We start from the raw sequence: 24,920 nt of genomic DNA on the forward strand, positions 1-24,920 counted from the left end.
TTGGTTGACTGCTTAGATTTCTCGTGAATTATAACACTAACTCATAATTGGCTTGTCCATGTAGATATCTCATCAGATTTATTGTTCAGAATGTCACAGTGCCCTGGAACGGTTTTGATCATGGGCAAACCTCCATGGAGTATTATCGGATCTATTATTGGTGACTAATGGGACCCTGGTGCCTGGTTTTCCTTTCTTCCAACAGGGTGATCACTGCTGCTTCTTAGGGAGCTTTCCAAAAGAAGAGCACTTAAAGTCTACTTTGTGCAACTTGACAAGAATTTATTAAGCATCTTTCATATCTAGTAATTAATACAGAGGGTATAACAGCCTTGGTGCAGACTTTCACTTGTTTATATGCCACAGTTCATTGAAACTGTAAATGATCTAAATTCTTAAGTCAGTTCAGTTTGAGTGAATCACAGAATTCTGAGTTAATGCTTGCTTTTCAAGATTTTCCCCAATTCTAGGGGATCCCAGAAGAGAACTCCAAGGCATTTGAAACCAAGGGCTCCTGGTGATGGTCTGACTCTTATATGTCAGCTCATTTCCTGCATGAGCTCATTTCCTGTATAAACTCCTCCTTCTTGCTGCACTCAGCAGGAAAGAAGCAAAACTTTTTCTTGATCATATTTTGGTAACAGCTTTATTGAGGTACAGTTGCTATAACCAATAATTCCCCTATTGAAAATGTACAATTCAGTGGTTTCTATTCACAGGGTTATGCAACCCTCACCACAACCAATTTTAGAACATTTTCATCATCCCCAAAAGAACTCCCATATTCTTTAAGCTCCTCAATCCTCTTGTCCTCCCCTAGCCCAGCCCTAGGTCACCACTAATCTACTTTCTGTCTCTATACACCTCTATGCACCTGACTGTTCCGGGCTTTTCATGCAAATAACATCATACAGTATCTATCCTTATGTGTCTGGCTTCTTCCATTCAACAGTGTTTTCAAGGTGCATCCATGTTGTAGTATGCATCAGTACTCTATTCCTATTTATTGCCAAATAATATTTTATTGTGTGAATCTACTACATTTTATTTACCCATTCATAAGTTGATGGACATATGAGTTATTTCTGCTTTCTGGCTATTATAAGTAATGCTGCTCTGAACATTGGCATGCAACTTTTTGCATGAACATATACGTATACTCCCTTTGGCTATATACCCAGGAGTGAAATTGCTGTATCATATGGCACCTCTGTGTTTTACCTTTTGAGGAAATGTTAGACTGTCTTCCAAAATCACTGCAGTTCCCACCAGCAGTGTATGAGTGCTCTGATTTCCTGCATTCTCACCAATACTTGTTATTATCTGTCTTTTTGATCCCCTTTCTCATTTGGTTTCCTTCTGGAACATTCACAGCAGGGTAGGCTCCAGGAACTGGCTTTTCCTTTGGAGGGGTGTTTAGTGTGCTGGGTATTTTTTGTTTACCCCTTCAGATCCTTCTGTTCCCTGGGGGACGGACCTCTGTGGACTGGCCTCTTGGCTTCCCAGCTTTCTAACTTCCATTTGGCCAATGAGATCAGAAGGAAGGAGGAAAGTGAACTGGGGCCTTCTCCTCCAGCTTCCGATCTACTAAAGGCCTCAGCTCCTCTTACGAAGCATCCTTCACAAAGCAGCCCTCTTCCGTTTGTCTGTTACTCCTCCTTCTGCCCCTTCAGTTCCAGCAGTGGTGCTGGCTGTCCACTGCTGGTCTCCGTCTGCCCTGCACTCACCCTGTAAATAGTCCCTTCATTAAACTCCCCGGTTACCCAGTATAAGTGCCATCTGTTTCCTGCTGGGACCCTGATTGATGCAGGCAGGGACCAGTTATTAATACTTCTCACCACTCTCCTGCCCAACTGCTCTTTCTGCATTGACTGAAGACTGCTGGCTGCGGAGCTGTGTGTGAATAGCAGCTGTTTGTGTCTTTACAGGCTTATATCAAACTTGGGGACTACCGGAAGGCACTGGTGGATTGTGACTGGGCTCTGAAGGTAAGAAGATTGTTTCCTCTTCCACATGATGGAGGTGGTATTGCTCAAGGCCGGGTGTCTCAGTCCTGAAGTGAATAGAGAGGACCTGTGGTGTATCACAGTGGGAAATGCTGTAGACGCTGCAGTCAGAGCCTCAGTTTCCTCATCTGTAAAATGGGAGAGAATAGAATTGTTGTGAGGGTTATGATAACACCTGTGGTGCCTCACCCGCAGGAAGTACTCTAGAGAACTGTTGTTAACATTGGCTTCTCAGGGTTTTATCACAATGGCTCACCCTTTACTATTGTGTTAGCAGATGCTTTGCTCCTTGTGATAGTGGAGATAACGTCTTGCGCTTTCTAGAGCCAACTCGGAGGGCTTGTTTCTGCCATGTTGTCATTCTTCCTCATCAGTTTATCCTTTTTCCCTCCAGCTCTGATAATTTGGAAATGTATCATAGCACCCCTCTTTGCAGAGAAATAATCAGAAGAAAGATTTTCTGTTGTTCCGCCTGGATGCTAATCAGGCCTCAGGCAGATAGCATAATACTGTGAATGGTATTTCTGCCAAAATAGATAAGCAAAGGTAGAGAGAAGGAAGGACTGTTGGTGGAAATATTAGAAGGGTTTTTAAAAGAGAAATGTCATGATCACTTCTTTGGAACATTATTTCAGATGACTAAATATTTAAATAACCCTTAATCCACATTCCCCCAAGTTACTCTGTCACTGCTGCTGCTAAGTCGCTTCAGTCGTGTCCGACTCTGTGCGACCCCATAGACCGCAGCCCACCAGGCTCCACCGTCCCTGGGATTCTCCAGGCAAGAACACTGGAGTGGATTGCCATTTCCTTCTCCAATGCATGAAAGTGAAAAGTGAAAGTGAAGCCGCTCAGTCGTGTCTGACTCTTCGCGACCCTGTGGACTACAGCCTACCAGGCTCCTCCGTCCAGGGGATTTTCCAGGCAAGAGTACCGGAGTGGGTTGCCATTGCCTTCTCCGTACTCTGTGACAGGGGGCTTTAACTAAATAATCAAAACCAATTCCTCTCAACCTTCCTTGCCAATGTGCTAACAGAAGGAACATGAGCCCCTGGAGGGTCTAAAAGCAGAGAGCATGAAATTTCTTCTCGGATACAAATTATTTCTAGGAGCCCCTGGTGGCTCAGACGGTAAAGAGTCTACCTTCAGTGCGGGAGACCCGGGTTTGATCCCTGTGTTGGGAAGATCCCCTGGAGAAGGAAATGGCAACCCACTCCAGTATTCTTGCCTGGAGAATCCCATGGACGGAGGAGCCTAGCAGGCTACAATCCATGGGGTTGCAAAGAGTCAGACACGACTGAGCGACTTCACTATATGTTGGAAATCCTTGCAAATTTTGCGTTGCACACAATTAAATGTATCTATTTGCTTTAATATATAACCGTATTATTTTGAATAACTTAAAGTCAAGTAAAGTTGAAGTGCCAGGAAAATGTGTCAGGTTTATCCTGGGCTTAGTTTCCCCAGTCCAGCCTAACCCAGCTTAGTGAGCGGGCGTGGCCCAGCCAAGAGCCCCTCTCCACAGCAGCATGTTGCCCTCACCTACTTCCTTACTTTCTATTGAGAAGGTAAGCAAGGAATCTGAAACTCACCTTTACTAATAACAGTTTCTAAAACACGAGGGTCTCTCCAAAACAGACAACTAGAGTGCTTGATCTCTTTACCCCCTAGAAGATATGGTGCAGGGAACACCTTGTCCCACTGCCTCGTGACAGCCTTTAAGTGATGAGAACTGCCCAAAGCTGGTGCCTTCATGGTTCTTCGTGGCTCCAGCGGAGATCTACTAGCCTGTTTTGTCACTTGATATGATCGTGATTTCTTTTTTTCTACTATCATCTGTGAGAGAAGAGAGAAGCAAGGAGATTTTCCTCTGTTGTTTTAGCAATAGGAGCAAAAGCTATGTTTCTGCTCGCTGTCTGTGAGCTATCTCTTTGGAGCCTCATAGCCTTCTGTGGTCAACACCACAGTTATCTTTCTAACAAGGAAGTTGAACCTCCGAGATTAAGTAAGTAAACTGCACGGGATCACATAGCCCATGTTGGCTGGTGCCCTGAGCCGTTGACTGTAAACAGCTCTCCACGGAAACTGGACACCCCGCTATCCCTGGGTGTGGCTCTCACGTGGCAGAAACAAGATCTCGTGGGGCTTCTCATGAGTATCTTTTCTGATCTGAAAAGGACCAAAGAGTTAATCACAGCCTCACGGTGATTCAGCACGACACGCTGGCCTGTTCCCAAACGTTAACTGAAGCACGATGTGATGAACGCTGAGACCGAAGCAAAGCTGGCCCAGCACAGCTGATACCCAGCAGCCAACCTTGATAAGAGCCCAGCGAGGCTCCCTGTTGCAGAGGACTGGGCGAACACTTGGAGGGCTGGGGAAAAAAATGCATAAGGAGATCTAAAAACTAACGATGGTTGGCTCTACATGGAAGCTGTGAATCAAAAAGTTTCACATTTTAAAATATCAGTAGTGAATGTCAGTGGCACTCCATTATTAATAGTATTAGTACTTTCATGCCAATTTAGTATTTTTGACACCTGTGCATTGGCAGCGACAAGCCCATGTGATGATATTTCAAGGCCCATGTTCCTTGTCAGGGAAGATAAGACAGTGAAGCGGGTTTCAATTAGGATCAGAATCATTTCTCTCTTGGCAGAACTCTTCCTTCACAATAAAAGACATCTTCCTCTGAAGGCAGAATTCCTTTTAAGGGGGCCTGGGGTTTGCCTGAGAGAGTCCTGGTGAGAGTTGATACCTCATCAAAGGAGAAAGGGCCTATTAGTGAGAAAACGCGTGAGTGGGCCCAGGGTGTTGGTGTGTGCGGAGGCATGGCCACGATACACCGCGTCAGGAGGGCACAGCGGGGCTCCCTTTTCCTGTTGCAACCCTGATGCCTGCCAGTGAAGGCGCTCTGAGCAGACGGCTTCTGTGAGCTTCCTTTCCCTTTGACGGCTCTCTTCGTGCTTCCTTAGTTCCATCCTGTGTGAGTTCTGCAGGGTTCACCCCGCAGCTCCCTGCGTTTCTCCTTCCTGCAGTTTCTCCTTCAAAGCTCTTGTCTCCTCTCGTGGGTTCAACGCTCATCCCTGCCAATGGCTCTCATGCCTGCATTTCAGCTGCCCCCACCCCCGAAGGTTTCCATGCAATTGTGTTGGCATCCTCTGAAATGCAGTATGTCTTTGTTAGACTACAGTAAGTCCCCTACGTAGGAACAAGTTCCATTCCAGGAGTGCATTCATAAATCCAATATGTTCCTAAGTCCAATAACGTTAGCCATGGTACCCAACTGACACAATCGGCTATATAGTACTGTACTATAATAGATTTCATACAAATAATGTGAAAAAAGCAAACAAACAGAAAATAAAACATTTTTAATCTTAGAGTACAGTACCTTGAAAAGTACAGTAGTACGGTACAGCAGCTGGCGTATGGGGCTGGCAAGGAGTGAACAGGCAAGAAGGGTTACTGACTGGAGGAGGGAGAGGAGGTGGGAGATGGTAGAGCTGGTGGATCATCAGCAACAGGAGACGGAGGGTGAGCTGCAGTTTCACTCACGCTTGATGTTGATGGCACAGAATCTGGTTCCTTGCTGGAACCAGATGCACATTTGCATCTTTGAAAGTTTGCAATTTGAAAGTTCCTATGTAGGGGACTTACTGTATATCTCCTCAGAGTGCATTTCCTCCTTCTGAATTGCTGTAGCACTTCTCTGCAGGAGATCCGGTGTGATTTCTAAGCCTCTGGGTCCTGGAGTCCCATGGCTAGATCTTAACCCCAGTTCTTCCAGTTAGGGTCTGTGTGACCTTAAACCTCTCTGACCCCTGGTTTCCTCATCTGTGAAATGGAAGTAATAACTGTATCTACTTCATAGAGTTGCTATAAGGTTTACACAAGATCATTCATGTGAACCATATGGTCAGGACTGAAAATAATTCATTAATATTATTACCATCATTCACTTAGCAAGGAATCAGGAAATGACATTCATGAAAATGCATATATAAAGGCCTCTTCAAATGTAATGATTATTGTTACCCCTTCTATTATTCTTTAGCTTTTCTTAAATTTTCCTTTTTGCCCTGAAATGGATTGCTTTTCTTGTAAATGCAGCAACAGCAGCTAACACTCTGTTACCTGGTATTGCACTGTTTTACACACGTTCTCTCCTCACAGCAGTCCAAGAGAAACACTGTTATGATCTCCACTTTGCAGATGAGGATAATGAACCCCAGAAAAGCTGGGGGGCTTGGCCAGTGTGCCGCTTCTTGTGAGAGGCAGATAAGGCTTCACTCAGGACTTTCTAGACTCCTGAGCTTGGACTCCCTCTGTACATATACCTGTCTGACAGCATCTGACCCGACACAAGGCCTGGCACATAAAAGGGGTTCAGTGAATTAACTGGATGCTTTATGTCTTTGTGCTACGTCATTCCCTCTGTAGTTATAGTAATTCAGAGCAGGCCAGTGCAGGGCCCCTTGTGCAAGCAGTATTGTTTCAGCCATAAGTTTCATAAGTTTTGAAGGGGGGCTCACTTTCTGATCATAAGTGATACAAACGCAAGTTCCTGGTATATATGTTGTGGTTTATTTCAGGGGAGGAATTTGCCAGGCTTACTAAGATGTAATAGTAACTTCAGCTGTTTACCCAGAGTAAATTTTCCTACCTTATAATAAACCAGTGGTTCTCAAACTTGGTTGCACATTTATATCACCTGGAAAGTTTAAAAAATTATCAATGCCTCGGTCCTACCCATGAATATAATTTAATTGCTTTGGGTTTCATCTAGGCTGTCATGATTTTTTTATAAGCACCCCCAGGTGATTCTAATGTTCAACCAGGGTCAAGAGCTCTTCAAACTAAGGGTTTCTGGTTTGTTTCCTGGTTGAGTCTCATTAAATGGAAATGAAAACTGGCGAGTATCATGAATTAATTTGATAGAGAGCTTACTTGTGCATCCAGGCTCCTTGCAAGCTTCAATTATTTTGGTCACAGATGCACAGAAAAAGTCTTAATTGTCAACTCTGGTGTCTGTCCTGAGAATCAAAGCGCTGCCCTAACCCTATTAGCTGGGCAGTTGATGCTGATAATTTCAAATCTTCCAAAACATCTGATCAGTGATTCTCTTCTATACAGTGTGATGAAAAATGCACAAAAGCGTATTTCCACATGGGAAAAGCCCACCTAGCCCTAAAGAACTACAGTGTGGTAAGTGCAAGAGGAAGCTTAAGTGGTATGTTTGATCTCGGAGCAGTGCTTCAGAGTGTCTCAGAGGAGAACCACATTCCTCCAAGTTGATGAGATATTAACCCACGTTTTAGTATTTTCCACAGTACATCTTAGAGTTGGGAAGGATATTGAGTGTCATGTGGTACAGCCCCACCTGCCATAGGAACCTCTTCTGCAGTGTCTTCTCCCAGTGTTCGTTCAGCCCTGGGAGGAGCATCTCTGGAGAGAAAAGACATAAGCAAAAAGATGAAAAAACAAAATTCACTTGTGATCTCATCACCAGAAAGTAACCATGCACATATATGTAGACACTGAGATATATTTTGTAATAGCAGCTTTATTGAGATATAATTCAGGTGTCAAACGATTACTCTATTGAAGGTATACAGCTCAGTGGTTTTCAGTGTTTTGTCAGAATTGCACAATCAACTTTAGAACATTTTTGTCTCCCACTAGCAGTCACTTCCCTTCCCTCCACTCCCACCCTCACCTTACCCCTAGGCAACTGATAATCTACTTCTGTCTCTGTCCATTTGCCTACTCTACACTATTCATAAAAATAGAACTATACAATTTGTGGTCTTTCATGACTGGCTTCTTTCACTTAGCATAATGTTTGCAAGTTTCATCCATGTTGTAATATATTAATATATAGTATATATAGTACTTCATTTCTTTTATTGCTGAACAATATTCCATTGTATGGATATACCACATTTTATTTATCTATTCATCAGTTGAACATGTGACTTATTTCCACTTTTGGCTATTATGAACATCCATGTACAAGTTTTTGTATAGACACATGTTTACAGTCTATTTGGCTATACACCCAGAAATGAAACTGATGAGTCACATGATAACTCTGTATTTAACCTTTGGAAGAATTGCCCATGTGATTTCCAGAGTGGCTGTATCATTTGGCATTCCTGCAAGCAGTATATGTTTCTAATTTCTCCACATCCCAGACAACACTTGCTATTTATTTGTCTTTTTTATTATACCCATCCTGATGAGTATACCACCTTATAGTGGTATTTCATAATTTTGATTTGCATTTCTCTGATGGCTAATAATGTTGAGCATCTTTTCATGTGCTTATTGGTCATTTATGTATCTTTGGAGAAATGTCTCTTCAGATCCTTTGTCTATTTTATCAATAAGTTGTCTTTTTATATTGAATATAAATGTAATCAATTTGGTATAAATTTATATTTATGTAGCTATTCAATATAAAGTAATATAAATATTATCATAATATAATATTCAATATAAATTCTGGATACAAGTCCTTTATCAGATAAATGATTTTAAAATATTTTCTTCCATTCCCTGTGTTATCTTTTCACTTCATAGCACAAAAGTTTTTTAACTTTGATGAAAGTCTACATTACCTAATTTTTTCCTTTGATCACTTATAATTTTGATATCAAGTCTAAGAAACCATTGCTTAATCCAAGATCTAAGAATTTTATGGCTTTAGCACTTGTATTTAGACCACTGATCCACTTCAAGTTAATTTTTGTATATAGTGTGAAGAAGTGATCCAACTTCATTCTTTTACATGTGACTGTCCGGCCTCCTGAGAAATCTGTATGCAGGTCAATAAGCAACAGTTAGAACTAGACATGGGACAACAGACTAGTTCCAAATTGGGAAAGGAGTATGTCAAGGCTGTATATTGTCACCCTGCTTAAGTAACTTATATGCAGAGTACATCATGCGAAATACCGGGCTGGATGAAGCACAAGCTGGAATCAAGATTACCAGGAGAAATATCAATTACCTTGGATACGCAGATGACATGACCCTTATGGCAGTAAGTGAAGAGGAACTAAAGAGCCTCTTGATGAAAGTGAAAGAGGAGAGTGAAAAAGCTGGCTTAAAACTCAACATTCAAAAAACTAAGATCATGGCATCCAGTCCCATCACTTCTTGGCAAATAGATGGGGAAACAGTGGAAACAGTGGCAGGCTTTATTTTCTTGGGCTCCAGAATCTGCAGATAGTGACTGCAGCCATGAAATTAAAAGACGCTTGCTCCTTGGAAGAAAAGCTATGACCATCCTAGATAGCATATTAAAAAGCAGAGACGTTACTTTGCCGACAAAGGTCCATCTAGTCAAAACTATGATTTTTCCAGTAGTCGTGCATGGATGTGAGAGTTGGACTGTAAAGAAAGCTGAGTGCCAAAGAATTGATGCTTTTGAACTGGGGTTTTAGAGAAGACTCTTGAGAGTCCCTTGGACTGCAAGAAGATCAAACCAGTCAATCCTAAAGGAAATCAGTCCTGAATATTCATTGGAAGGACTGGTGCTGAAGCTGAAACTCCAATACTTAGGCCACCAGGTGTGAAGAACTGACTCCTTAGAAAAGACCCTGATGCTGGGAAAGATTGAAGGCAGGAGGCGAAAGGGACGATAGAGGATGAGATGGTTGGATGTCATCACCAACTCAATGGACATGAGTTTGGGTAGACTCCAGGAGTTGGTGATGGACAGGGAGGCCTGGCGTGCTGCAGTCCATGGGGTCGCAAAAAGTCGGACACAACTGAGTGACTGAACTGAACTGAAATTCCTTATTTGTCTCTTTTCTCCCTTTCCCCTTTGGTAACTATAAGTTTTTTTCCTGTGTCTGTAGGTCTATTTCTATATAAGTTCATTGTGTCGGGTTATTTTAGATTTCACATATAAGGAATATCATGGTATTTGTCTTTTCCTGGCTTACTTCACTTGGTATGATAATATCTAGGTCTGTCCATGTTGATGAGAATGGAATTATTTTATTCTTTTTTATGGCTGAGTAATATAAATAATAAATGCTGGAGAGGGTGTGGAGAGAAAGTAACCCTCCTACGTTGTTGATGGGAATGTAAATTGGACAACAGTGTGGAGGTTCCTTAAAAACACTAAAAATAGAGCTACCTTATGATCCCATAATCCCATTCCTGAGCATATATCCAGGAAAAGTCATAATTCGAAAAGATGCATGCACCCCAGTGTTCATTGTAGCACTATTTACAATAGCCAAGACATGTAAGCAGCCTAAATGCCCATCAACAGATGAACTAATAAAGATGTGGTATATTTATACAATGGAATGTTATTCATACAGATGGAATTTTAATGGAGATTACATTGAATTGCATTGAATATTTTAACAATATTAAGGCTTCCAATCCATGAACATGAGATGTCTTTCCATTTACAAGATATTTTATGCTTAAAAAGAAATTGCTCACTATTGTACATTTTTTAAAAATTATTCTCTGTTGGATTTTAATTCAAAAATAATACAAACTTATCATAATAAAGTCAAATAATAGAGAAGTAAACAGGAAAATGTTAATCCCCTGTCCACCAAATTTCATTTATTCATTCATTTATTCAGTTATAATTAATTCACTCAGCAAATATTTAATGCATACTCTCTGTGTCCCAGGCACTGTTCTAGGCAGCAGGAATACAGTAGCAAACAAGACAAAATCCTTGACTCACTTTCTTGCAGTGAGGGTGACCTGTCACAAGATAGAAACCAAATAAGTAGATATGTGGTACGTTAGATAGTGATAAGTGTCCCTGAGAAAACTAAACTGGAAAGTGGTGAAGGTGAGATTGGTTTTATAGAGAGTGGCCAGGGAAAGATTCTCTGAAGGAAAGGAGGGCATGAAGTGAGGAAGCCATGTGGATATACAGTGGAGGAATGGTCCAGATAGACATGGTTAGAATGGAGTGAGCAAGGAGGGTGAGAGGAGATATGGTGAGCCCGTAGGAGTATGTGAGGGACTGATGCCAAGGGCCCTACAGGTTTATGGAAGGACCTGGACTTTTATTTTGAGTGCCCTGGGAACCATCAGAAGGTTTTGAGTAAAGAAGCGAAATGATTTGACTTGTGTTTTAAAGGATCACTCTGCTGTATTGAGAATGTATCTTGACATGGTAAGAAAAGGACAGAAAACCAGTCAGAATGCTATTGCAACAAATTATCCAAGTGAGAGATGATGATGGCTTGTACCAGGTTGGTGACAATGAAGGTGGTGAGAAGTGAGGGGTTCTGCTTATATGCTGACAGTGAAGTCAACAAGAATTACTGATAGATTAGAGCTAGGGTTAAAAAGAAGTTGGAAACAGGGATATCGTCTTAGTCTTTTGGGGTTCCATAGACCAAGTGGCTTATACAACAAAGGTTTATTTCTCCCACTTCTAGGAAGTCCAAGATCAAGATGCCAGCAAATTCAGTGTCTAATGAGGGCCTGTGTCCTAGTTCATAGGCAGCCAGCAGGAGCAAGGAAGCTCTCTGGGGACAGCTCCACCTCATGACCCAGTCACCTCCCAGAGCCCACACATCCAGATCCATCACACTGGGGATTAGGTTTCAACATGAATTTTGGGAGGATCCAAACATTCAGTCTATTACAGTTACCATGTTCGATATCCTGCAACACTCTTCCCTGTTTTAATGTGATGCTTTTTTTCTCCAGTTTATTTCTTAATCTTGATCTTCTAAATGAGTCTTGAGCCTTTAAGATATCTGAGAACTGTTTTTTTTTTCCCTGAGCTTTTCTTCTCTGCCCTAAACCTGTCATCCTAAACCCATTAGTGAGAATCTTTCTTCTGCAGAAACTTTCTAACAGTGTCCTCAGTGAGAGCTCCTCACTCTCAGGTGTTCTGGTTGACTTCCGTGGCCAGTGAACAGCCCCCTTACTAGCCCTTTGCAGCCTGCATGTTTAAATAGGCAGTTGTCTCTCCCTGTTCCAAAGTCTCCATCAACAATGTTTCCAGCTTCATTTATTTCCTTATTCCATGTGGGCATATCTGACAGGTAGCCTCCCGTTCTCTCTCAGTGCAAATATCATATCTGAATTTTGCATTTACCTTATGATTATTCCTCTCCATGAACCATGAGAATTTAGGAGTGGTTATTTTCCATCACAGACTGTATCTGACAACACTATTTTTAAAAATGAATTCTGAAATAATGCCCGTTGCCCCACAGAACCAGAGAAGCCTAAACAAAATGTCAAATGCTCACTGTATTCCCCATGCCTGCCTCCAACGAGGGGAGCAGGGGAGGCTGGGAGGAGGTAATGAAGAAGCCGAGCCCTGTGGTACCCAGTGCCTTTCTTATAATCACCGCTCCCCCCTAGCCACTCTTCATGGCCTCGTTTCTTTCTTCCAGTCTAGAGAGAGTTATCAGAAGATCTTAGAAATAAACCCCCAGCTGCAGACACAGGTAAAAGGTGAGACTTCCTGCTGACGTCCTTGTTTGAATTGCACCTCCCCTCTGTGCTCTGGCTCTGGGGTGCCCTCCACACCTTCTCTGCACTTGGCCACGGGCACAGCCTTGCCCGGCCCTGCACAGTCCAGTCCTCTCATTAACCACCCTGCCCAGCTCCTCTTTCTCTGTTCTTGGCTTTCCTCCTTTTCTCTACCATCCTCCCTCCGAGCCTTCTAGACAGCAAATGATGTTGTCCTTGAATGATTCCAAGATGTTTTAAGATTCTGAGTAGAAACTACACTCTTCCTAAAAGTTTTCCATGCCGAAAACAAGTTTGAATTATTCTCGTGCTTTCTGCCTCTCAACTTTCCATCTTTAGAAAAAGGTTGGTCCACGAGTTGCTTGTTAGGATGTTGCTGTGCTTCTCCTCCTTGTTTTGCTAGATTACCTGAATCAGGTAGATCTTCGGGAGAAAGCAGACCTGCAAGAGAAGGAAGCCCAGGAGTCACTGGACTCAGGAAAGAACTCGGCCGTGACGACCAAGAATCTTCTGGAGACTCTTTCCAAGCCTGATCAGATCCCTTTGTTCTACGCAGGGGGGATTGAAATCCTGACTGAGATGATGAAGGATTGTAAGCCAGCAGTGTGTGATCTCATGAATGTTGTCAAGTATGAAGGGACAGAGTTTAGAGGTCTGACCATATGAGACAAAGAATCCCTTCCTCCCTTCCTTCCACAAATATTGATTGAAGATCTATTATAATGCAGGTGCTAAATGGGGTGCTTAAGAAATATCCCCTACCCCAGCCAGCTCCATTCTCTCCTCTGCTGATGCTGCACACACCTCCAATAAATACCAGACACACAATGCGACAAAAAACACACATACACCCACTGATATACTTAACATGCACACACACAGCATGTGCTCACATCATGTATACTTATGTCACATACATCACACACACACACACACACACACACACACACTCACTCTCCATGCGCGCGGGATACAGACAACATATATGCTTATATCACATATCCACACACCATACACATTCACCTCTCATATGTTCTCCATGGGCTACACATACCCACACACCATTTGCATATCCCACTCATACCCCATGTGAAAGTCGCTCAGTCATGTCTGACTCTTTGCGACCCCGTGGACTGTAGCCAGCCAGGCTCCTCTGTCCATGGAATTCTCCAGGCTAGAATGCTGGAGTGAGTAGCCATTCCTTTCTCCAGGGGATCTTCCCAACTCAGGGTTCGAACCCAGATCTCCTGCATTACAGGGAGTTCTTTACCATTTGAACCAGCAGGGAAGCCCAAAAATACTGGAGTGGGTAGCCTATGCCTTCTACAGTGGCTCTTCCTGACCCAGGAATCAAACTGGGGTCTCCTGCATTACAGGCAGATTCTTTACTGTCTGAACCACCAGGGAAGCCCCAAAATAATGGAGTGGGTAGCCTATCCCTTCTCCAGAGGATCTTCCCAACCCAGGAATCGAACCAGGGTCTCCTGCATTGCAGGCGGATTCTTTACCAGCTGAGCTACCAGGGAAGCCCCACATACCCCATATATACCCCCAAACACCCTGTGTTATCCCCACATATCTCCCCCCAACTATAGAGGAATGGAAGACAGAATTTTGTAAGATAAACCATGAAGTTCATCCCAGTCACACTTAACAGTTTCTTAGGATGTGAAAAGAATTTCAAAGCAAACATCAGCTATCCTCCTGCTAATGAGACTCATGCTGCTCTCTTTTACCAGTTCCTGTAATCACTAATCCCAGGACTGAAACCTTCCTTGTTTCTCAGTGCCAGAATGTTGTTTGTTTGTACAAAGGGATGGAGTCTAACTTCTCTTTAGTGTACAGTGGAGGGTGCTCAAACACCCCTGCAGTAGTTTCTTGAAGATCATCAGTTCCTCTCTAGAGCCTGGAAACAGCTTTGAAATAAACATTTAAGAACAGATGGATATGCCATTTCTTCCAGGAGGTTAAGCGGCTCCTGGAGACTGTCTAAAGCTTACAAAATGAGGAGTTGTCAGATCACTCACAGGGCCACCCGGACCCAGCTCTCCTGTGAACAGGATGTCCCTCTTACTGTGGTAGCAAGTGGCTGATGACAGGTGTAGGTTTCAGAATGGGAGGCATTAGTTTCTGCCCAAACTGTGAGTTTGGTGACCTAGACATTCCATATTGGGTTTCTGTTATCATCTGGCTCTGTGACAGCTAGATGGTTCAGGCAGACAGTTCAGGATTCTCATGATGTGGTTTTCTCCGAATTCGTTTCAGGTACAGAACAAACTTTATTCAGAACAAGAAATGGATTCAGTATCATCAGTGAGAATGAGGTCATAAGAAGGTAGGGATGCTTGTAAAGACAGCCTGGCCTCAAAGCAAGGAAAGACAACCATTTCTTCTGTAATCAGACACTCAGTACACAAGCAGTGTGATGGTAGATGGTACTACTTTCAGTCGATACTGGGTGCCATGTGAACACCCTTGAACTGTGAGCAGTTTGAGTTAAACCATAGTTAACAACTGCAGAGAGAGAAACATTAGCAAAACTTGCCAGGGTTCCTCCAAACCCTTCAAAGTCAGAGAAGTGACCATTCTTGCTGGTTTCCCACAAGTTTTTGCGAGATGGCTCTTTGTTCTTTTCCTCTTTTGGAATTTGCTGATCATTTCAGGAAATGAGATCCACTGGGTCCTGGCTGATGCCATTTATAATTTCATCTGAAGAAAGACTCATATGGCAGGAGATAGTTTGCTAAATGTCTTTTAATTTTATTTTGTACTTCAGTTGTTCTGATGCAATTTCTGGGGATTAGGACAAGACACGAGTTGGAGTCACTAGCACACATTTGAAGGTGTGAGGAGGCCTGTGAACAGTTCGCTGGTCTGGTGCAGCCATCACCCTGGCCCCTGGCTCACTGTCTTCCCTCCAAGCAGCCCCAGCTTCCTCAGCTGCATCCTTGTCCTGGACCTCAATTCAGGGCTTAGCAGTCCCTCCGTCCTGGTGACCTGCTTAAAGCCACATTTGAGGAGTCTGGAGGTGAAATGAAACCAACTGAAAGGAAGATCAAGACTGCAATTTTAATATGTCTCTCCCTTGCCCACTGTAGGTGCTTTTGTACAGCAGGAGAAGATGCCGTGGAAGAGACGGTGTGCTTATCTGTTCTCAGACTCTGGCAGGCAGTGTGCAGCGAGAACGGTAAGCCCGGGAACCACCATCAGTCATCATCAGTGCCCTGGAAATGGGAGAGTTACAGGGCAGGGGCGGGTACAGGCATGATTGTTCCCTGGGACAGGCCCTGGAGAGTGGAGGTCTAGACCGTCTCCTGAAAAAAGCATACAGACTTGTGCTGCACCCTCATAGCTGCCTCCACGGCGGGCAAGGTCACGGTCGGCATCACGTCTCATCATGCGGATACTTGCCCTGCTCTTTGCAGACAAGTAGCTTCACTTCATGCATTGGCAGTGGGGCAGGTAGAGTTTTTCCTTTTCTGTGCTGAAAAATAATGCTCCTTTTTGCTGACCATAGTACCCATTTCAGTATCATGAGATTTACAGCCATCCCTGATGGCCTCTTGTGACACTGATTAATACTGAGTGCTTAATATTGAGACAGTGACATGCTTGGGGGATTTTATTTACCCAACTCTTCCCTTTTTACATATTAGCATCTCCTTGGGTTTGCTAACTTGTTATACAGTCGTCACTTCAGTGACCTCAATGTAAATAAAAATTTTAGGTGCTTCTCTCATTAAACAAAAAAATGTGTGTTTTCAAATGAGGGAAAATGTTTGATGTTGAACACAAAACAGTGAAAATGGGAATAGTGATAGCTGTGTCTCCCATGCATGGGTTCTCGTGGAAAGTCAGTGAGGGAGCTTATGAATGTAGCCTGTAAATGGTTAAATGCTGAATATGAGAGAATCTAGTTTTTTTTATTCATTTAGTAGAGTGGAGGAATCACCTTAAATTCTAGAAATCTTAGGTTGTAGAGAATCAGGGGGCCTCTTCCATGAAGGGAATTATGCTCAGACTAACATCCTTATCAAGGTGCCTTGCTACTTGTCGGGACGCTGCGTGGGCTCTGGGGGGTGTTTGTGTAGATCCCCTTGCCTGAGGTTAAGAAGATGGACTTGGTGACCAGGTGTTTCCTCAGTCTGAATGGGGCCTGTCTCCATCTGTACAGCCCCACTTCCTCAGTCTGCACCCTACTTTGGTTTCTGTGAATCTTGGGGTCACATCTTTTTTAACAGCTGGAAAAATACTGTCAGACACAACTTAGGACGTAAATGCTCTGTCTCGGGTGAATGGAATCTTGGTGTATCCAATTCAATAAATACAGAGACAGTTTTAAATAGAACAAAGGAATGCTTAAAACTAAAGGCATGGAAATAGGTCTGTGATATAGTGCTGACTGGAGAGAAAAGCCAATTATGGGAAGGATGTATTATATTTTAACATTATTCATATGAATACTAGCTCCCCCTTAGGGAAAGGGCTTACCTGGAGGAGGTTACAGAGAAGCAACGTTTATTTTCAGCTGTGTGCACATTTTGTGTTATTTGAGTTGTTCACAGTGAGTTACTTTCCATTTTTTCTATAATCGAAACAAACTGTGCTCTGTTTCAGAGCTTAGCCTCCTATTCCAGCCTGTATCCCTCTGCCTGCTTTCAGATAAATTCATGCACTGGGTTAGAAGATGAACCGGGTGAAAGGAGGAGAGGGCATATCCAATGCCACCACCCTGGAAATAGTTCACAGACCAGGAAGGGTAGCGTGCTTCATTCATTAATGTTCTCATGTGGTCATTCTAGTTTTCTAGAAAGAACTCAGATGGTTGCTTTGGCCATTAGATGAAAATCGATGGTCTAAAGCTCTTTCACCATTAAGCTGATTTCTTTCCCTTTCTTCACATTTCCGGATACCGTCCACCACGGAGCCTTTGGCAAGAACAATGATACTAGCTAATATATATGTATGTGCCAGTCCCTGTTCTCCACACCATCACGTACTAACTCATTTCATCATCATGACAACTCTGTTACATTGGTCCTCTTCCTCATTCCACTAGAGAGGAAGCTGAGGGGTTGATAACTTGGCTAAGGTCATTTCCTGGTCATTCAGACTCAACAGTCTGGTTCTAGAATCCATGCTCAGCTTCATTATCCTGCCTCCTGGAGAAGGGTTGGGTTTCTCATTTAGAGGAGGGAAGATGGAGCCCGTGAGACTGTCGTGGTCTGCATGAGGCCGACGTGCCCTGTGTTTTGCAGAGGAGAACCAGCGCCTGCTTGTGCTGTGCCCGGACATGGGCTGGCTTCTGCCCTCCCTCCTGGCCTCCAAGGTCCCGGCCATCCGGCAGCAGAGCCTGGCCCTGCTGCTGCAGCTTGCCCAGACGGAGAATGGACAGAACCTGATCATCGGCCACCTTGACCTGATCCGGTAAGGCTCAGCCTGCGGGCAGGAGCGTCCCTGCGGCATCTCAGGTTTCTCCTGCCACATTAAGACCTGTCCCCTTTCCCACATCTCTGACGTGAGAGGGGCCAGCCGACCAGATTAAGGATTAAAAAACAGAAGGAGCCTTTGAGAGGAACACTCCCTCTTAAGGACCTCCAGGACAAACTCCTGTCTGAACTTACTACCATGGGCAGTGTCACTTCTGAGCTTTCTTTCTTTCTTTTCACAGGTTTATCTGGTTGCACCAGGCCTTAGTTGTGGCAGACAGGATCTTTGGTTGAGGCATGCAGACTCTTTAGTTGCGGCATGTCAGATCAAGTTCCCTGGCCGGGGATCGAACCTGGGCCCCCTGCATGAGTCTTAACCACTGGGCCACCAGGGAACAGACACTGCAGACCATGTAAATATGGCAGCACTTACAAAACCAGATTTGGAACCTACCTGTAAAACAAGCCATTTGCCTCTGCTCTTTTAACCTCAGTCTTGGCTCCACTCTGCTCCTGTTCTTACTTTTCTTCATTTATTCCTGTTTCAAGTGATGCTATCTGATTTTACTTATCCTTAAATCCTTTCTGGAGTGAGTAGGGTATAAATAAATACAACACATCTCAAGTACTGTTGCATGGAGGTCTTTTCAAGGCTACAGGTGATAGGAATGGAATGTGCCTCTTTCCTAAGTAGACTTTTTTTTTTTTTTTAATGAGCCATAGTGATTCTGCCTGGTGCTTTTCCATCTATAGATTATTAGTTTGAATATATGAAATTGCCACTCTTTATGTCAAGAAAAGGTTGCATGTTGGCAATTTCATGTGGTTCAATCTAAAAGAAATAGTAGCTGTGATCATGTCTGTGTGTGTGCTCAGTCGTATCCAACTCTTGCAAACCCATAGACTGTAGCCCGCCAGGCCCCTCTGTCCATGGGATTCTCCAGGCAAGAATACTGGAGTGGGGTGCCACTTCCTCCTCTAGAGGACTCCCAACCCAGGGATTGAACCCAAGTCCCTTGCGTCTCCTGCATAGGCAGGTGGTTCTTTACCACTGCACCACCTGGGAAGCCCAGCCATGGTTATACCTTTTCTTTATAAATGCTTCCTATATAATCTAAAAACAGAATTTGGCTTCCAGTTCTGTTGACTATTATCTCATTGGGAAGGAGACAAGATAAGTGTCCTTCCCCCATTTCACAGATGGGGTAGGAGAGTGACTCAGGTCATCTCAGCCAGCTGTCTCCCAGGCTGTGGAGCTTGCTTCTAGTCTCTGCTCCCCGTTAGAAAGGCAGCCAAATCTGAAGCCCTGTCAGACCTGCTTGGACCATGCTGAGAGCTCTGGTGCCCGTCCCATGTTGGTGAGGAGGCCCGTGGTTGCTGAGGGTGATGTGGGGATGAGCCTGGACTCTGGGTTGCCCCTTCTCAGCCCAGCACAGCCCTGTGGCTCACAGGACAAGCCTTGGCAGCCCCTGAAGCTCAGTGCACACAGGCAGATGGGTCGTTAGCAGAGTTAAGTCATCAAAAGCGCATTTCACATTTCAAATGACTCTGCAGTCATTTCCTCAGTACCTTCATCATATGTTTTTTTCATTTGGTTTTGGTCTTTTTGAGTAAATAAAGCCACAGTTATCATAAGCTTTCCCCACCCCCCTGCCCAAGCTTGTTTTTGAATTGCTTGAGTTTCATTTGAATTTTTCTAGTGTCTTGGCATTTGTCATCATCTTGTGCAGTACTGCCTACTTGCTTTAGATGAAGAAACCTCTGTTTATCACCCTTGTGCCCACTCTTCTTATTAATATCTATCTCCAGGTAAACTGGAAAGAGGTGGAACATGTTCTCTGAAATGAGACGGTTTGAAACAGGCCAGGTCCCATGACCCTCATGTTCCTCCCCGTGTGAGAAAGAAAGAGACAAAAGTGCATGGGGGCCAGTGTCCCTTTGTGAAAGGTGCTGGGGTTTAGGTTGAAGCAGTCAGGAGCCTCAGCCCTCCACGTGTCTTTCTGCTTGTGTGACCCAGGAAACTGCTTAGCCCTGATGCGCCTGGTATCTCATCTGTATCAGAGATTTATGGTGAAATTTCAGAGAGATGATGCCTATATGCCAGGTAAACTTTTTTATGCCGCATTTGACAGGTTAGTCTCTTGACTTAACGAGGAGAACTCGTCTTGTTTTTCTATAAACCAAAAGACTAAAGATAGTAATAGCTGGTTTGGTGGTTTAATGATGGTAGGTCTCTATCCCTCTCTTGACCTTTCCCTCCTGGTCACATAAGACTGCTGCAACTCCAAGCATCAGATCCCTCTTTAAGGCAGGTTAGCACCAACCGGGTCTGTCCCTTTATCAAGAGGAGCTACTGCTTTTGTTCCTCTTTGGTCAGGATTTTGTCACATGCCACCCTGAAGGGGAGATGGTTTCAGCTTCTGAGGCAGAGGCAGGCAGGACAGAAGGGGGATAACGGGATGTCTGGTTCACCAGCAAATAGCATCTGCCACATCAAAGAAAGCAACTAATATCATGCCTGACATGTGGTTTGGACTCAATAATGACTTTCGCATCACTTTCTGTTTTCTGGGTCTATTGCTTAGGGTCCTAAGCTAACGTGAAAGTGCACTTATTGGTTATTTAGGCCATTTTCTGACCTATGGTCCCTCTACTTTGTCCATCAGCTCCAGGTCAACAGAGCAGAACATCTGTCACCAAAAAAGGACACACCTGTCATCTGTGTCCAGTTAGGGTGTGCATTTTGTCTCATTTTTGCCTCCAAGTATAAAACCCAGAGAATCTTGGACCCCCGGCTCCACTTCTGTGCTATTCAGGTTAATTAGCATTCATTGCAAGACTAAAGAAAACAGGTTTGCTTTGGTGAGGGAAGAATCTGAACTGAGGGAAATAAATGATTTCTGACAACAGGAACACTGGATGTTCTAAGGAAGTTGGGGTTTTGCAGAACCCCCAGTGTGGAGGGACCATAGCAGCAATCCAATCCAGCCCCACCCAGCACAGTGTCCCCTCTGGGGTTTCCCAATAGGCCTGTGTGTGAGGCCCTGCAGGGAATATTCCAGCATTTGCATTCTCTTCTTCTCCATTTGACTGGGATGGGCGCCACAACCGCTCATAGGTTGGGGGTCTCTCCCCAGCTAAGGAGAGGAACGTGCCCTGTTCCGGAAGAGTTCTGATTGATATAAGATGATCTCCTTACACCAAACACAAGCTGCCTGCCCCCACCGCCCCGGGGCAGGTCTGCCGTCTGTACTGAGGCCTCGGTTCTGTCTGTCGAAAGGCTATGGATTGTATCCACTCTCCCTCTCTCCGTTGCTTAATGTGTCTGAAGACACTGGCATTTTCTAGCCCAAGCATCCTTGTTTCCTCAACCGTTCCTCAAGTGGTTTGGCTTCCAGACCCCTCCCAGAACAAGCTGCTAAATAAACCCAGTACCATACATGTGGGTGACTGGAAGCCATGCTCCTGAATATAAGAACCCAATCCGATGGGCTCTTTCCTCTCTTTATCTCCCATTGTAGCCTCATGGCATTTGCTTGTAATGATATCATTCTTTCCGGCCCTCCTCCTACCCTCTGTTATTCCTTCTCGACTCCCTTGGCGAGCCCCCTTTTTGCTGTCATCTTTCCAGGTCAGGGCCTCCAACGTCCTATCCTTGGCCCCCTTCTCATCCATGACCCCAATTATCACGTCTAAGTCTCTCTCTCAGATGTTAGAAGGAAGCATCCTTCTGTCACTAGGCATCTCCATCACAACATCCCAAGTATCATAAACTTAGTAATTTTATCATAAACTTAGTGATTCAGAAGTAGTTTTTCAAACCCACACCCCCTAGCTGAACTTCCTGTCTTCGTATATGGCATTTCCATCTGCCTTGCTGCCTAGGCCAGAATCTTGGGAGCTCCCTGGATGGCTCCCTCCCCATATCCCTCAGGAGATGGTACTTGTCAGTCCTACCTCCTCAGCATCTCCTGGACGCATTTCCTCTCTCTCTCCTGCAGCGTCTCAGGCATTCCCTCTAGGTCATCATGAGGCCTTGTTCTTCTCGAATGTATGTCTTAGTCTACCCTGTCCCAGCTCAGTCCTGTGACCTTGATTGTCTGAACAGTCCCAGCTCTCCCCCACTGGATTCCCTGCCTCCTGTGCCACCTGCTCTAATCCACCTCTGCTGCACCACCAAAGGGATTTGTCCTAAATGCACATCTGTCCTGTTATTTTCCTACTTAAAATGCTGAAAGGACTTTCTACTGCCTGCTAGACTAGTTCTTGAACTTCTGAGAAATAGAGTGTCTAGGAATCACCTGGGGGCTTTATTTAAATGCAGCTTCGGGACTTCCCTGGTAGCTCAGCGGTAAAGAATCCACCTGCCTATGCAGGAGACATGGGCTTGATGCCTAGTCCAGGAAGATCCCACATGTACAGAGCACGCAAGCATGTGCCACTACTATTGAGCCTGTGCTCTCAAGCCCGGGAGCTGCAGCTTCTGAACCCACACAGCCTAGAGCCCGCTGCAACGAGAAGCCCTTGCACCACAACTAGAGAAAAGCCCACACAGCAATGATGACCCAGCACAGCCCCCCAAAATAAATAAAATTATAAAATGCAACTTCCCAGAACTTCCGCTCACTCAGAGATGGAGAAGGGCTCAAAAGCCTGCAGCCCACCCCCATCCATATGCGCCCACCAAGCAGATCACCCACCACCCACACTTGGGACTCAGGACGCCCAGGGAAAGTACAGACATTCCAGAAGGCCGTAGACAGTCCATTGTGACCCAGGCTGGCTCCTCCCTGTCCACTAGCAGCATACCCTACGCACTAGCTGTGAGGAACCACTAGCAGTCCCCGAGTGTGTCTCTGCCGTTTCACGCCTCATCATCTCGGTGACTGCTGTGCCCTCTGCCTCAGGTGCTCAGCTCCTGTGCCCACATGCCTGACCTGGGCCGGCAGGCTCCTTGGAGCTGTGACCTTGTCTTTTTCCAGTTGGCACACAGTCAGTGCCAGTGAATGCTGTTGACTGCCTGGACAAAGGGACAAGTAGCCAACGCTCCACTTTCAAGTGATACGGGAATGTCCTCCTCATCTCCATCCTCCCGCAGCTCTTGCCAGGTGGGCTCTGTGCCCGCTTGACATGTGCCTGTTTCTGTCTATCACCTGACACATGTCACCGTAGGAGGCCAGGCACTCAGCACGGTGTCCCGGAACCAAGCACAGCACTCAGCCCGCTGTAGGTGCTCAGTATGGGTTTGCTGGATGGACACGTGAATTCTACTCCCATCGTCCTGGTGCTGGTCAGCCCTTAAGGCAGCCTGATACTCCATTATGTTTTGTGGCAGCCGCACCAGACTGTTTGCTCATATCCTGGGTTTGCAGTTGGCTAAAAATCTAAGTCTTTTTCACATGAGTCAGTTATCAACCAGGTCTCCCAATTCTGTTACTTAAACAGATGTCCCAGCTCTCAGTGAAGGACTTTGAGTTTAACTCTCTGAAACTTCATCTCATGTATTCAGCAACTTGTCAAAATCTTGTTAAATCTTTAATCCATCCCCCGCTTCATTAGGGGGCCTCCCACTTAGTCATCAGCCCATTAGTAAGCGTGCCACTTAGATGTCATCTGTGTGATTCAGCTTGGCTGAGCCAGAGTCACACGGTAGAGACACCAGAGGCCTTCCAAGTCTGCATCTGATGATCAATAAATGTAGATGAAAACTGTTCACCCCCCTGGAACTGCGCATGAACTGGTAGAACTGTTCTCACGGCAGAGTACCTGCCTCATTGTGGTGGGCAAGGGGCTGGGCTTCCTGGGGGCGTGACCAGCTCTCTCAGGTCACTTTGATCAGGGGCTGACTCCTCCCTGGTCTCCACACCAGGCCCCCTCATTGAGGGTGCTGTGAGCTGGAGGTCAGCCCACCCTGAAGGTGTTACATATGTTTGCAGGTTGTTGGAAGCTCTGGTGTCGTTCCTTGACTTCTCAGATAAAAAGGCCAACTCAGCCATGGGACTGCTCACAGACTTGGCTCTGCAAGAAAGGTAATTTTTCTTGCCAGAAATTGACATGTCCTCTTCAGCCTTCGCTGCACCGTCTGATCTTCTAAAATGTACAGCACATGGGAGGTTGGGCCAACTGAGCATCACAGGATTCCCTGCGTAGGAGAGCTGACGTCCCCAGGGGCTGTGGTCGTCACTTCCGTCCCAATCCCTCCGCGTGCTGGGGGACCTGGCCCTCAACAGACTTGGAAGCCATCGTGTACTTAGAACAGCACGTCTCATAGTAAGCAAACCTACTCTTATTGTGTGCTGGTGAAGCTTCTTCCCCTAATCAGTGCCTAATAGGAACTGCCTGGTGGACGTGTGTTGAATAAATAGGAAAAAGAAGGAGGGAGGAAAAAGAAAAAGGGATGGGGAGGGAGGAGAAACATGGAAACACAGGGAAGCCCTTCTGGGCTGCCAGTGGCATAATGGGTAGCCAGCCTCTTGCCTTTTTTTTTTTTTTTTTTCGTTTTTTTCTTTAGCTGATGCTGTAAAAGACAGTAAAGATCTTAGATTTTCATAACTTTTCATTTTTTTTAATGCATCTTGTTTTGTTTTTAATTTCCTCACCCACATTAGGACATCTTACTTAGAAATGGTCATATAGCGAGAGAGCTCCTCGTGCAGGTAGCTGGCCATCAGCAGGGGCTGGGGACAGTACTAGCCTGAATATCAGGTGGAGGGGTATATGCCCTGGGGCCCTCCTGACAGCTGTGACATGTAAATATGCTTACACCATGTAACTCAGAGCAAGGGGAGGGCAGGGGTGGTGCGAAGTCAATTTGCAGAAACCTCAGGATTCCAGCAGCTTCTGCAGAAGAGAGCAGACCTCTGAGATGTGTTGTTTCACATCAAAGGCCAATCTCCAGACTTAGAAATAGAGTAAAGCCACGTGACCTACCCAGTGACGACCTCTTCTGCTTCCGAATGACTCCTTCATGCAGGAGCACATCATAGGGGCCCATAGCTGG

The 24,920-nt window shown here is 44.9% G+C and overlaps 1 protein-coding gene across 40 annotated transcripts in view; it reads left to right on the forward strand.

Moving 5' to 3' along the window:
- TTC12 (tetratricopeptide repeat domain 12) overlaps positions 1–24,920 on the forward strand; it is a 50,239-nt gene that overhangs the window by 16,596 nt on the left and 8,723 nt on the right. For 32 of the 40 annotated variants that reach the window (XM_081545212.1, XM_081545182.1, XM_081545208.1 and 29 more), the window contains 8 exons: positions 1,929–1,988; positions 7,143–7,214; positions 12,413–12,473; positions 12,895–13,083; positions 14,757–14,826; positions 15,590–15,678; positions 17,750–17,918; positions 23,857–23,949. In XM_081545212.1, the coding sequence (XP_081401338.1) occupies positions 1,929–1,988; positions 7,143–7,214; positions 12,413–12,473; positions 12,895–13,083; positions 14,757–14,826; positions 15,590–15,678; positions 17,750–17,918; positions 23,857–23,949 (803 nt within the window). The remainder of the gene's footprint in view (positions 1–1,928; positions 1,989–7,142; positions 7,215–12,412; positions 12,474–12,894; positions 13,084–14,756; positions 14,827–15,589; positions 15,679–17,749; positions 17,919–23,856; positions 23,950–24,920) is intronic. The other 8 variants (XM_081545189.1, XM_081545198.1, XM_081545176.1 and 5 more) reach the window with 1 other exon arrangement.

The sequence above is a fragment of the Giraffa tippelskirchi genome, chromosome 11 (genome assembly GCF_054371585.1).
Source record: "Giraffa tippelskirchi isolate mGirTip1 chromosome 11, T2T-mGirTip1v1.2.pri, whole genome shotgun sequence".
NCBI lineage: Eukaryota > Metazoa > Chordata > Mammalia > Artiodactyla > Giraffidae > Giraffa > Giraffa tippelskirchi.